General features: G+C 53.2%; 7 protein-coding genes across 7 annotated transcripts; 3 read left to right on the top strand and 4 right to left on the bottom strand.

Moving 5' to 3' along the window:
* Positions 1-5: 5 nt before the first annotated feature.
* Positions 6-942, bottom strand: PHA2 (prephenate dehydratase PHA2; the record flags this gene model as incomplete). Its single annotated transcript, XM_076676602.1, has 5 exons — positions 6-118; positions 182-371; positions 438-664; positions 728-785; positions 844-942. 5 exons carry the CDS (start codon positions 940-942, stop codon positions 6-8), a joined length of 687 nt encoding a protein of 228 aa, XP_076536061.1.
* A 284-nt stretch (positions 943-1,226) lies between these two features.
* JCM15063_005845 (uncharacterized protein) lies at positions 1,227-2,516 on the top strand (the record flags this gene model as incomplete). The annotated part of the gene is made up of 7 exons (XM_076676601.1): positions 1,227-1,282; positions 1,368-1,592; positions 1,671-1,744; positions 1,816-2,050; positions 2,115-2,131; positions 2,198-2,344; positions 2,422-2,516. The coding sequence occupies 7 exons, from the start codon at positions 1,227-1,229 to the stop codon at positions 2,514-2,516; spliced, it is 849 nt and encodes a 282-aa protein (XP_076536060.1).
* A 113-nt stretch (positions 2,517-2,629) lies between these two features.
* Positions 2,630-4,122, bottom strand: HEM13 (coproporphyrinogen oxidase; the record flags this gene model as incomplete). Its single annotated transcript, XM_076676600.1, has 4 exons — positions 2,630-2,736; positions 2,810-3,686; positions 3,761-3,856; positions 3,934-4,122. 4 exons carry the CDS (start codon positions 4,120-4,122, stop codon positions 2,630-2,632), a joined length of 1,269 nt encoding a protein of 422 aa, XP_076536059.1.
* Positions 4,123-4,406: 284 nt separating this feature from the next.
* Positions 4,407-8,055, top strand: PET127 (Pet127p; the record flags this gene model as incomplete). The annotated part of the gene is made up of 8 exons (XM_076676599.1): positions 4,407-4,859; positions 4,932-5,219; positions 5,290-5,932; positions 5,990-6,387; positions 6,455-6,523; positions 6,599-6,853; positions 6,915-7,103; positions 7,192-8,055. 8 exons carry the CDS (start codon positions 4,407-4,409, stop codon positions 8,053-8,055), a joined length of 3,159 nt encoding a protein of 1,052 aa, XP_076536058.1.
* Positions 8,056-8,216: 161 nt separating this feature from the next.
* On the bottom strand, positions 8,217-8,638 carry JCM15063_005842 (uncharacterized protein; the record flags this gene model as incomplete). The annotated part of the gene is made up of 2 exons (XM_076676598.1): positions 8,217-8,476; positions 8,545-8,638. 2 exons carry the CDS (start codon positions 8,636-8,638, stop codon positions 8,217-8,219), a joined length of 354 nt encoding a protein of 117 aa, XP_076536057.1.
* Positions 8,639-9,410: 772 nt separating this feature from the next.
* Positions 9,411-10,771, top strand: JCM15063_005841 (aldo/keto reductase; the record flags this gene model as incomplete). Its single annotated transcript, XM_076676597.1, has 8 exons — positions 9,411-9,489; positions 9,565-9,623; positions 9,698-9,709; positions 9,792-9,801; positions 9,872-10,163; positions 10,226-10,481; positions 10,540-10,632; positions 10,712-10,771. 8 exons carry the CDS (start codon positions 9,411-9,413, stop codon positions 10,769-10,771), a joined length of 861 nt encoding a protein of 286 aa, XP_076536056.1.
* A 470-nt stretch (positions 10,772-11,241) lies between these two features.
* On the bottom strand, positions 11,242-12,510 carry FUR1 (uracil phosphoribosyltransferase; the record flags this gene model as incomplete). Its single annotated transcript, XM_076676596.1, has 7 exons — positions 11,242-11,273; positions 11,351-11,551; positions 11,615-11,739; positions 11,877-11,976; positions 12,069-12,164; positions 12,230-12,259; positions 12,333-12,510. The coding sequence occupies 7 exons, from the start codon at positions 12,508-12,510 to the stop codon at positions 11,242-11,244; spliced, it is 762 nt and encodes a 253-aa protein (XP_076536055.1).
* Positions 12,511-12,514: the final 4 nt, after the last annotated feature.

The raw sequence follows: 12,514 nt of genomic DNA, 5'->3' as shown, positions 1-12,514 counted from the left end.
TGGAATCAATTGCTGTTATTGACGATTTGCGAATCTGTCCGAATCGATGCTTGAATCGGATACCGAGAATCCATGGTCACATGTGGCAGCGAGAGTGCGATGAAGCGGGTCGTGTTTGCTGTGTTGCAACAGAAAGCGATGAGTCCATACCTAGAGGGAACGGGTGAAGCGTCACTCTTACAGAAACCAGCATCCTGGATATCCGTATCCACAACGTCAAGATCGTACACCTCGGCGCACTTGAGCGAGCAGATCGCGAGTCCGCTCGGATCGTTGACCGCTTCTTGTGCGGCTTTCGCTGTCGAGTTGACTGGTACCACTTTTGCCTGTGGATACCGCTCGGAGATGTACTTTCGACATTGGCCGATTCCCTGGCAATCGAAAGCGAATTAGAGACAAAGACATATCACGGACAGAGGATGGTTCTGTGGACTCGCCTGTTCGTGACTGTACACGCGCTTCATGCTCTGCTTCCCTTCATCGGTGGCTGCAACGCCTCGTTTTGATAGGAGTGCGTGACCAATCTTGAGCTGAATCATGCCTCGAACACTTGTGGTGGTTGTGCGCAACTCGTTCGCGGTCTCTATCACGGGTCCGAACGAACTATTCTCGATCGGCACGACTCCAAACTCGCACTCGCGTCGCTCGACTGATGCAAATACATCTGTTCAAGTCATGCGTGATCAGAATTGAACCACTTTCTAGAATCCTGTAGAGACGGCCTGACCTGAGATTCGCGCAACCGGGACCAGCTCGCTCTCGTTGCCAAAGAATTCGGTTGCTGCCTAAAGTACAAGACATCAGCGAGAATCCGACGTCCGAGCTCTGCGATGCGAGACGTACTTGGTGAGAGTAGGTGCCGAGAGGACCGAGGAACGCGATCCGAAGTGGAGGTGACGGAGCTGCGTCCGAGGTCGAGGTCACGGTCGGAGCTGCGGACATGCGACGGAGTAGAGATTGTCGAGCGAAGCAGAGGTAGGTGCGAGTCCGAAAGCAGTCAAGGGAGGCGATGCCGATGATAACGAATGATATTGCGCGCAAAGGGCGGAAGCTCTGTGGTGTATCGGTCGAGACGGGCGTGTGGAGCGGCTAGCGTAGTTGTAGGAGTTATCGTCGGGAAAGAGCGCGTGTTTAGCCGCGGGCAAGGGATCGAGCCAGACCCGGGGGATAAACCCTTTCTGCTCCTGCCTTACTCCCTCCTCAATCGCGCTTTACCGAACGAAAGCATGCCTGCCACTCTCCGTCTCGAAGGAAAGGTCGCGATCATCACTGGTGCCGGCAAGTGAGTCGACCGCAAGGCTTATCTCGCCTTCCCCTCGCCCCCCCACCTCGCTTCGTAGATACTGATCTTCTCGTCATGTCCACAGCGGCATCGGACTCGAGACCGCACTCGTGTTTGCCAACGAAGGTGCGCACGTCGTCGCTGCCGACATCAACGAGGAAGCCGCACTTCGCACGGTCGACCTCATCTCGAAAGAATGTCCCGGATCCGTGAAAGCGATCGCAATCAAGGCCGACGTTAGCAAGGAGCAAGATATTAAACAAATGGTCGCCAAGACCGTGGAAGAGTTTGGTCGACTCGACGTTGTCTTGTCAGTTCACCCTCTGTTCCTTCGACCGTTTCTCAATTGCCTCTGACTCCTGCAGTGTTTTCGCTCGTATCGCTATAGCAACAATGCTGGTATCATGCACCCTGCCGATGACAATGCCCTCAACACGGAAGAGCGAATCTGGGATCTCACGAGTAAGCTTTGATTCACTCTCTCCGTCTCTTTCCGAGCACAAGCTCAAAATTCGAGTCAACGTCGGAACCAGTGAACATCAATGTCAAGGGAGTCTGGTGGGGATGCAAGTACGCGATTGAAGCCATGCGCAAGAACCCGGGTGGATCCAAAGGTAGCATCATCAACACGGCTTCGTTTGTCGCGATCCTCGGAGCAGCCACTCCTCAACTCGCGTACACTGCGAGCAAAGGTGCCGTCTTGGCCATGACCCGCGAACTCGCCATGGTTCACGCGCGTGAAGGTATCCGGATCAACTCGCTCTGCCCGTTGAGTCTCTTCCCCCCTTTTTCCTGTGGTCAACCCGTCCTGACCTCAAGTCTGTTACTGCAGTGGACCTATTCGCACTGGTACATCTTCCGCTTGCCCTGCGACAGTTTCGAAATCCTGACGAAGGCTAACGCTTTTTTCGACAGATCTCCTGATGAAATTCCTCGACACGCCCGAGAAGAAGAACCGAAGATTGATTCACGTCCCAATGGGTCGATTCGGAGAAGCCATCGAACAAGCAAAAGGAGCCTTGTTCCTCGCGTCTGACGACAGTTCGTTCATCACCGGTACCGGTACGTCTTGTTTTCTTCCATACGTTTCCCTCTGCATGACTGTTACTGACAACAAACCTTTAACGACAATGAACCAGACTTCAAGGTCGATGGAGGTCTCACAGCTGCTTATGTCACTCCCGAGGGCGAACAGTCCCTACCGGCCCCTCAAAACCTAGCACCCAAGGTTTAAACCATGATCGCAATGAATTAAAACGCTCGCAAATTGCATAAAGTCATTTTCCCACTCGCAGCTCCTGGTTCTCATGTCAAATATTGTTCGAGAGAGGGAGAAGTAAGGTTTTTTTACGCCCACTCGACAGGCTTGCGAAGGATCTCGAGCAGTTTCTTCTCCTCGGTACCTTCGAGCGTACCAATCTCGGGTTGGTACTCCCATCGAGAAGTGAGCGGAACTGCAGAAACGAAAAAAACGTATCTCCCTTGAGATCGAGTCGAGCACCAAAGGGTGAATTGTGAGAAACGTACGACTCATGAGAATACTTTCGGTTCTCGGTTCTTTCATCGCCAAACCAAACTTGGTCCCTCGGTCGTACACGAGGTTGAACTCGACGTACCTCCCCCTCCTCAATTGTTGCCACCGTTTCTCCTCGTCCGAGTACGGTTGGTCCTTGCGTCGTTCGAGGATTGGGTAGTACGCCGGCAAGTACACGTTGGAACAATCTCGAACAAACTTGAAGATTTGTTCCGGGTCTCGGTCGGACAAGTCGTCGAAAAAGATTCCTCCGATCCCACGAGTCTCGCCTCGGTGCGGAATGTAAAAGTACTCGTCACACCATTTCTTGAATCGACTGTAGTACGAGGGGTCGTGGTTGTCACACGCTTGTTTGAACAATCCATGGAAGTGTCGAGCGTCTTGTTCGTACAAGTACGAAGGGGTCAAATCGGTCCCTCCACCGAACCACCACGCTTTCGGAGGACCGTTTGGATCTTTCGGATCTTGAATCTCGAAATACCGGTAGTTGAAATGGATCGTAGGGGCATGAGGGTTCTTGGGATGTACGACCAACGAACACCCTGCGACAAAGTAGGGCAATTCACTCTTGCCGTCCCACCAATCGAACCGTTCCGCTCGCATCTGTCGCACCGCTTGAGGAGACAAGGTCGATTTGATGACCGAGATGTTGCACCCAGCTTTCTCAAACGTTTCCCCGTTCTGCAACACGCGAGAATCTCCAAACCCTTTCTGGTTGTCGCGCAGGTAGTACGACGAGTGAAACTTGTCGCCAGACGATTCGAGCGATTCGAGTGCGGTACAGATGGTCGATTGAAGCGATTTGACATGGTGGATCATACGCAAGCGCATTGGGATCGTCGTATCGTCGAGATCAATGTCGGGCGAGGGCTACACCCGTCGTACACGCGTGAGCTTTCGGATGGGATGACTAAGCGCCGATGAGGCTTAAGTTTTAGACTCACGACGAACGAAGGTCGTTTGCGAACGTCTTGGTCCGACCCGAGGGCCTCAATTTTGCGCTTCATGTCTTGCTGCTCTTCCTGGTATAGTTGTCGGGACTGTCAACGCAGGGAGTCGAAACTCCGAAATGAGTTGCAATCGAGAGAGAAACGAGTGCGAGTTCTACGAGACTGACGGGTGCGATTGTGTACGCCAAGACTGCAGCCGAGGCGAGGGCAGCTGCGACGACGGGCAAAGCCTTGCTCGAGGATGTACTGGCAGCAGTAGATGCGAACCGAGGCGAGCAAGTCGAGCGCAAGGGAGCCGACTGAGGCCGAGCGATGGCGCGCAAGATGGTTGCGGACCGGCGAGAGGAGGAAGCCATGGTTGAAGCGTCGAACCTAAAGTGCGTGCGTTGCCGAGTCGGAGCCGGGAGAAGGAGCGAACGATTGAGAAGGCAGACGAAGGGAGCCGAAGTGCAGCGCGGTATCGATCAGTTCGTCTAGCTCAAAGTTGTCGCAAGGCTCGTCGTCAAGTGTCTGGTGCAGACGACTACAGGAGAATGGAGAGAGAGAGAGAGCGAAGCTAGAGTTGCCGATATTCGCGATCGGCGGGTTTGCGTCTCATCATCCACTGAACCGCGGTCCATCTGTGGCCAGGAGGATTCGGATGTACACACTACTTCGAAGCTCCTGCCCGTCAACCCGATCAACTAGCGCGTCTCTGCCTGCGCGATCGTGGTCTCATGGATCAACATTCGCCTCGTCTCGACCAGCCTCGACTCTCAGCAAGCGACTCTTGCAGCGCAGACACGAGTCATCCACCCTCTCAACCGACTCGGATTCGGCGTTGACTTCGAGCGAGCAACTCGACCGAGATGTCCCTCCACACCAGTCGACGACCGAGACTCCTGCCTTGCCTCAAACCTCTGCATCGAATTTGCCCGCAGAGCTCAACAGGTTGACGGAGAGAGCGATCAACTTGAACCCTAAGCGCGAAGAGGAGACGAGGAGGAACAGATTGCGCGAACAGGCGAGAGCGAACCGGATCAAGTGGCAGCACAAGGACCAAGCAAAGCTTGCGATCCAGCTCAAACGACAACAATCATCGAGCGACAATCCTGTAAGCAATCGGTACACTCGATACCCCTTGTCCTCAACCCTCTGACCCGTTTGGACCGCCTTTTGCTCGCAGCTTCCGACTGATCTGAGACGGAGAATGGGCTTTGCGAATCCTGGCAAAGACAAACGAGATCTCAAGCGGGCACTCAGAGTCGCCCGACTCGCTTCCGGAGGTCAATTAACCGACGGCGAGAAGGACAAGCTCGCGCAACTCGAAGCCGAACTGTCAGAACTGAAACGCAAACAACGCAGCATGGTCCCGTGGGAGCAATTGACAAAGCGATCAAAGTCTATGCAGACCTACAAGATTGCGAGACGGATGCAGCGAGACGAGGACCGCGAACGAGAAAAGTCTCAACAAGTAAACCCTCCTTCCTTTCGTCGTCACCCTTGCTCCTTGTACTCATGTATGATTGGCTGTTCACTGACAGGCTACGAAAGAGGCAGATTCACCAGCCTCGGCAGTTTCTCCTTCCGCTTCTTTCGACGAGTCAATTTCGTCGGCATCAATCCCTTCCCCGTCAACACCAGCGGACGAGACAGGCAAAGCCGAGGATCAGACCTTGACAGAACCTTTGTTGTCGACCCAACGACGTATGCAGATCGACAAAGCTCTCCATGCTGAAGCCGCTCGCAGTGCTTGGAGCCTGCGCAGAAACACGATCACTCAAGAGATCAAAGATCTCGAGATCGCCATCTCGGGCTACCTGCCTCCTTCGTCTTTGACATCTGGCGTGCGAGGTCCCGAGATCCCGAAACCTGCCAAACGATCGTCCCCACCGCTTCTGAAACAATTTGTCGATACGTTGCAAGTGAGCGACGAATCTCAGGACAAGGGAAAGGGCAAGGAAGTCGTGCAGAACGAGGTACCGGTTGAGGACGAGGTGAATATCTCGGAACAAGCAGCTCGGTTGCTCATGGGCGCAGCGCAGGACTTCAACAAGGCGGAGGAACAGGCCGAGATCGCGCGCGAGAGAAGAGGCAGGATCTCACCGAGACGCGAGCGGGAGGAGCGACAGAAACACTCTCAAACTGGCAACCGTGATCGGGGGGAGAAACCAAGCTTTGCGCGAGGTGAGTCCCGTCGAATCCTGAATGAATTGTTCTCGCCTGATTCGTTGCGCCGAACAGGTATGCCCCTCAAGGATCACCCTGCCCTGCAATCGGGACAACCGAGAAGATCGGAACCTCGGGAGCTATCGACCTATCCTCATCGCCTCTCCCCGGCCGACGTGCAATTTTCTCCGACCGAATCGCCCTTTGCAGATGTACCGATTGCGAAACTCTCTCACAACCTCTCTCGAGTCTTGTTCAATCCAGGAGTGCACTTCCTCCGAGATCCTCGATCGGGAGTGTACAACTTTTCTCCCGAGATTCTCGAGAATGTACCGAAAATCACAGAGTTTGAGTTCAACAAGCTACCGGCGTACATCACGAGTTCGCAGGACGAGACTCTCAAGATGGTGGCGAATCGGGAAAAGAAACTGTTCAGTGGTAGTACGAGTTCTACCGTCGGGATGCTCTGTCAGGTCAGTCCAACACGCTGACAGAACTCGGATCTTCTCAAGTAATAACTCATCTCGACAATCACTGCAGATCTACTTCTGGCTCAGTAAGGGAAAAGAGGTCAACACAAGTATGCTCAGTGAGCCATGGTCCGAAAAGGTCAGTCTTTCTCCCCAAGTCGCTCTACACCTCTGCCAAGGGGTTTCCTGAACGTCGAAATCGCCGCTGCTCCAGGATCGTGCGTTCAGTATGGGACAACAACTACCCGTCTCGGTCATCCTGAACTACAACGCCGAGACTGGCACGTACTCGATCGACGCCGACAAATCTTTCGACGCTACAAGTGACTCGAATGTCTTGGCTGATTACGGACACTTGATGGAAAAATTGTTGACGACGGACCCGAAAGAGTTCAAACGGTTCCTGGTCGGTGCGGAAGATCCTGCCCCGTCTGAAGCTGATCATCGACAAGCCTACCATTACGCCACTGTGAGGGTCCCTCGGATCTGATCTATAATTACTCACGTGATTGACATTTCCTTTTGGGCAGACGGACGATATGGTTCTGCGATCGCAACTTGACGCCGTACACGAGTACTTGCCCGGGAACGGTACTTTTGATCTCAAGACTCGCGGCACGGTCGCGATTCGGCAAGATCGACTCAACTATGAAGAATCTGCAGGGTACAAGATTGACAAACTGCGAGGACCTTGGGAATCGTTCGAACGGGAATATTATGTCAGTCTTTCGACTCTCTCTTTCCCCAGAAACCAGCTTTGTCCGGAAATCTCAAAGTAGCTAAATGTTCGACGGACACAAACAACAGGATTTGATCCGCTCTGCGTTCCTCAAGTATCAGTTCCAAGCGCGGATAGGATGCATGGATGGAATCTTTGTCGCGTATCACTCGACTGCCAGGTTCTACGGGTTCCAGTACCTGCCGATCAGTGAGATGGACGAAGCACTGTTTGACACGACTGAAACGGGTCAACAAGTGTTCAAGTTGTCGGTGGGGATGCTCGAGAAACTCTTGAGGGAAGCGACCGAATGTTTCCCGGAACAAAACGTCTCGGTCACGTGGGCGGCCGACCCGAAGAACGATGTCTTGAGACTGTTTGTGACGCCCCACAACAAAAAGGTCAAGGATCAAGAAGCTACCGAGCAGGAAGAGACAAAGGAGGAACCAATGACCCTGCTCGAAGTCAGAGGTACGAACTACATCGATGGCGAAGAGTCCATTGGACCAGTCGTCATTCGACCGAACCCCAAGGATGCCGAGGCGGGACTTCCCGTGTGGCAAGTCGGATACGAGGTCAAGAAAGCGACAGGAACGTCGTCAGACCAAGCGACGCCTTCACCTCACGATTCTCGACAAATCTCGAACCTGTTCAACCAAGTTCGAGAAACTCAAATGATGTTCTCGTCACTCATGTTGCCGACAGGAGTGACACAAAAAGCGATCGAGGCGGCAGCGGAACGTGCGAAGGAAGCTGGAGTTGTTCTCGATCCTTCCGATCTCAGCGTCAGGTTCCCATTGGATTCGGGAGTGACCTACCGCAAACCAAGCTTCATGGCTCGGGACCTGAGGAAGATGTCGAGGGATGGCATGGAGAGGACTGTGCAGGAGGAGAAGGAGCGTGAAGGAGACAAAGTGATTGTCGTCAAATCATCGTTCGATGTGCTCGAGTGAAAGGATCGAGGTCCAGTGTAGCAATTATCTCTCTGAATGACTTTGCATTGATGTTGTATACTCGTGTGCTAGTTCAATCTTATTTGCATTTGCAGGTGTATTTACGACTTTGTACACGGATGCGATGAATGGTCGGGTAGAGAGTGTGTTGCTTCAAGCGTTTATGCCACGGCAGACTTCCTGTCGGCCGAGACAGGCTCGTCGAGACCTCGAGCTTCTCTGAATTCCTTCTCCTCGTTCGTCTCGAGCCTGCCCTTGCTGACGTCGTGACCCTGAGTCTCCTTGTGCACGAAATCACCTCCAGCTCCAGCAGTTCCTGAAGTGTCCTGGTTCGAGACGACGTGGTCGCCTTCACGTTCGGTGTCCTTGACCTGAGCGTCAGCGGGCATGGTGATGCCCATCTTGGACGAGAGGGTCTCTTCTGTTCAACCGAACGAGGCTCGGTCAGCTCGCCGGTACAACACTACTAGTGAAGCTCGAAGCACGTACGAGGGATGCCAGATCCGATGGCCGGGTTCGAGGCGCCAGCAGGCGAGGTGGTGTTGCCCGTGTCGGCGGAAGATCCAGAGTAGGCAGCAGACATGTTGTTTGTAGGTTTGAGGGTAGTTGTTCTGCAGACGAGGTAAGAAGGGTGGTGAGCGACAAGGGTTGAACAGCAGCGAAAGTGAGTGAGCGAAGGAGATTGTCAAGCTCAAGCTCTAGAGTATTCATCTCGAAGACTTACGGTTGTGAGAGGGGCGAGACGAGCAGGGTGACGTGAAGAGTGGAAGCTGCTTCTTTGAAATGAAAGGAGAGAAGGGAGAGCCGACGAGATCAGCTGTCCGCCATAAGCATCGACTGACGACATCCCATCTCGCTTCCACATCGCGTACCTCGCGAAACCTCGATCTGCTTAAATCGGGCACTACGTCGAGTCTTCACATCAGGACCCCGCATCTCTTTCCAGCAAGCAGGAACAGGTAGCGTTGGTAACTCCGATCCGCTCGAATACCGAGGAAGTGCAGAAAAGCTCAAAATCGCTCGTCCATTTCTCCGGTTTACACTCCTCTCCGGCATGCCTTCGGAGCTCGACGGCTGGATGTGGATCCAGATGATCATCTACAGCTGCCCGGCTGCTGCAAGCATTAGAATTACAAAGGTGAACCTAGATGACTATATTCCTCGAGAGACTCGCAGAGTGCGCAAAGACGTGGCGATTAGCCTTACAAGCACAACACCAGGGGATCCTTGCTGAGCAAAATGCAAGCGAGCGCGATGTTGACGTTGACTATATGCGGCCAGCACTGCCTCACGTCCGGTACGTGTTGCGTGCTCTGGCTCGCTCACACTTTCCTTCGCCACGCCATCAAACCACCATGGCCAACACTGATACGTACACGATCACTTCAACTGTGCCCCTCAACGATGGCAACTCGTACCCACGTTTCGGACTCGGTTCGTCACGCTTGCATCTCCCCCCATCTTCGAGTCCGACTGCGGAGTTGATCAGACTTTCTCGTGATTGTGCAGGTGTCTATGTGACCGAGCCGGGACAGGAAACGTACAACGCCGTCATGTGGGCGCTCGAGGTCTGTTGCTCCCACCATCATACCCTTGTTTCACCACATGAGGAGCTGACTCGTTCGTGCTTCCGCGAAACTAGGCCGGCTACAGGGTGTGTTTCCTCCTACGTTCGATTGAAAGAGTAATTTGCAGTGCTAATCCGCGCAAGCTTTTCGATTGACCAAACTACTCAGCACATTGACGGTGAGCAAATTCGACTCGAGGTCAAAATACCCACGCGATGCATGAAAACTGACAGAATCTTCGTCTACAGGAGCCGAATGGTACGAGAACGAAGCCGACTGTGGCAAAGCGATCAACGATTTCATCAAGAAGACCAACACGCCTCGATCCGAGATCTACTTTACGACCAAACTCATGCACAACCGAACAGACCCTCTCTGGGTTGAGAAATCGATCGATGCGTCTCTGCAAAAGGCAGGACTCGATTACGTCGATTTGTACCTCATCCACGATCCGAATGGTGGACCGGAAGTGAGAGCCAAGATGTGGGAAGGTTGCTGTCTCGTCAAGGACAAAGGCAAAGCAAAGAGCATTGGTGTTTCGTGAGTTTCCTCTCCCCGGCAGAGCTACATCGCAACAAGTCACTCACGATGCGACACTGCAGTAACTTTGGCAAGAAGCATTTGGAGGACCTTCTCGCAACCTCACCGAAATACGTTCCCGCTGTGAACCAAATCGATCTGCACCCGTTCATGGCACGCACGGAACTGGTCGAGTACTGCAAATCGAAAGATATCGTCCTCGAAGCATGGGCACCCCTCGTACGGGGCGAGCGATTCGATCACCCGGTGGTCGTCGAACTCGCCAAAAAGTACAACAAGAGCCCTGCTCAAGTTCTGATCCGATATGGTCTCGATCGAGTGAGCTGCTTCCTCCGCATTTCTTCTTCATGTTTGTATTGACCACGGCGTGTCATAGGGTTTCATCGTCATTCCGAAATCGACCCGTCAGAATCGAATCGCAGACAATGCGAACGTATTTGATTTCGTGCTCGAGAAACAGGACGTTGATGTGAGCTCTTTTTTCCCGAGTTTGAGCGTCCTGCCGAGATAGAGAGAGAGGGTCGTACTGACAAAAAACTGCATTGCAGCGTCTCACCTCGCTCGATGAATTCCTCATCACTGATTGGGAGGTATCGACGGTTCCGTAAAGTTGACCCACAAAGTGTAGGATAGCAATATCAAAACAATTGCACCAACAAGCTTGCTTCCTCCTCTGGCTGAAGGGCCCTTTTTCTCAGCTTGCCGAGTTTCCACTCTTGCTCGCCGTTCAACCGTTCTCGAGTTCCGCACTTCGAACACTTTACGGTACCAGCTAGACCTCGCGGGGCCTCCTTGCCTGACCGTCCTCGTTTGAGCCAGCTATTGTGCCTCCCAAGACGAGAGAAGGACTCTCTCGAGAGAAAGGCACTTGAGAAGAGAGAGTGAATAAACTTTGCTGCTTGAGATTTTCAAAGAGATCATAGGATTTGCAAGGGAACAATTCAAGAGGGAAGAGACAAAGAATGTGTTGTTGTTGTTGATTGATTGATACAGGATAGACGGGGAAATTGGCGTGCCCTTGCGGCCATGATGGGTACTTGTCGTTCGAGAAGCTCTCCCGATTGCACTGATTGTAGATTTAGTTTGAGGTAAAGTAACGATCTCCAAAGTCTGTCAAGGTAGAGAGCCAGTTCCAAGGATGGTCAGCAAAAGTGTCGAGAGCGCAACGCCGAGTACTAAAGACTGACCTCCCAAACCGGGCACGATGTACTTCTGTTCGTTGAGCTTCTCATCGACCCATGCAGTGACGATCTTGATCTTGGGGTACGCGTCGTGCATCGCTCGAAGACCTTCGGGACAGGACACGAGGTTGAGGAAGATGATGCGCTCTTGAGGAACTCCGTGATCGATCAGAACTTCGACCGCTTTAATCGCGGATCCACCCGTCGCTGTACGGCGACAGGAGTATAGTCAGTAAATGACAGTCTGGGTGGAAGCGGAGCAAGCTGTACCAAGCATCGGGTCGAGGAGGAGACAGTATCGGCTCGCAATGTCGTCGGGCAGTTTCGCATAGAAGAGTTTCGCCTGTGCCGTCTCCTCGTCTCGCTGAATCAAGATTTTACCTATCCGGACAGCACTAATGAAAGGGGTTTGCATCGTCGAGGCATAGAGTCAGTATGCCACTTCTTTCAAGAGTCACTGTTCGTCCCGAGGCTCGAGCGCTGTATCGCAATTCGAGGACGGAGCGTGAGGAAGGAGATCGATGAGACGTACCGGCAGCACTCCCTCAATCCTGCTTCCATAGCCTCTCCCGCACGCATGATCGAGACTCCGCAGATCTTGCCTTCGAACCCAACTCCCTTGTACTCGAGACCTGTTTTTTCAAGTGGCGAGTAGTCAGCATCTCTGACGCAGGTAGGTGATGGTTTTCCAAGAACAGCGCAGAATGTGCGAGAGACGAGAGACGGAGGCGGCAAAGAGGGAGGAGGATGTGGGGAACTCGAGCCAAGAATCCTGCGTTTGGAAAAGTGAACGTCGACTTGCCTGTCGGGGTCGAGACGGCTGCAAAAAAGGTCCGCCGAGTGAGCACAATAGGACATCAAAACGAGCTCGCAGAAACGACGCACTCTTGTCGACAACGGGCAAGTGATTGAGACCTGCGAAAGTGAAACCGGTTTGATCAGCTCGAGCGTCGGGAAATACGTGTACGGCGCGACGAGGAGTACTCACCTTCCTCGATCAGCAACCTGCAGATCCTGTCTGCGTAGAAAACAAAGTCGCCTCGGTGCGTGTTGGTGTCGCGAATGATGGTGAACAAGGCCGCGAGTTGACCGGTTCGCTGCAGCGCAAACACGTTCTCGGGCAAGTCCGCAGGGCAGATAGCAGTGTGTTGTTGTTGAGTGGACATGGTA

This window comes from Sporobolomyces koalae, assembly GCF_050403365.1.
Source record: "Sporobolomyces koalae JCM15063 DNA, S_koalae_JCM15063T_v1_ctg5, whole genome shotgun sequence".
In the NCBI taxonomy this organism is placed as follows: Eukaryota; Fungi; Basidiomycota; class Microbotryomycetes; order Sporidiobolales; family Sporidiobolaceae; genus Sporobolomyces; species Sporobolomyces koalae.
This window is presented reverse-complemented; position numbering and strand designations above follow the sequence as displayed.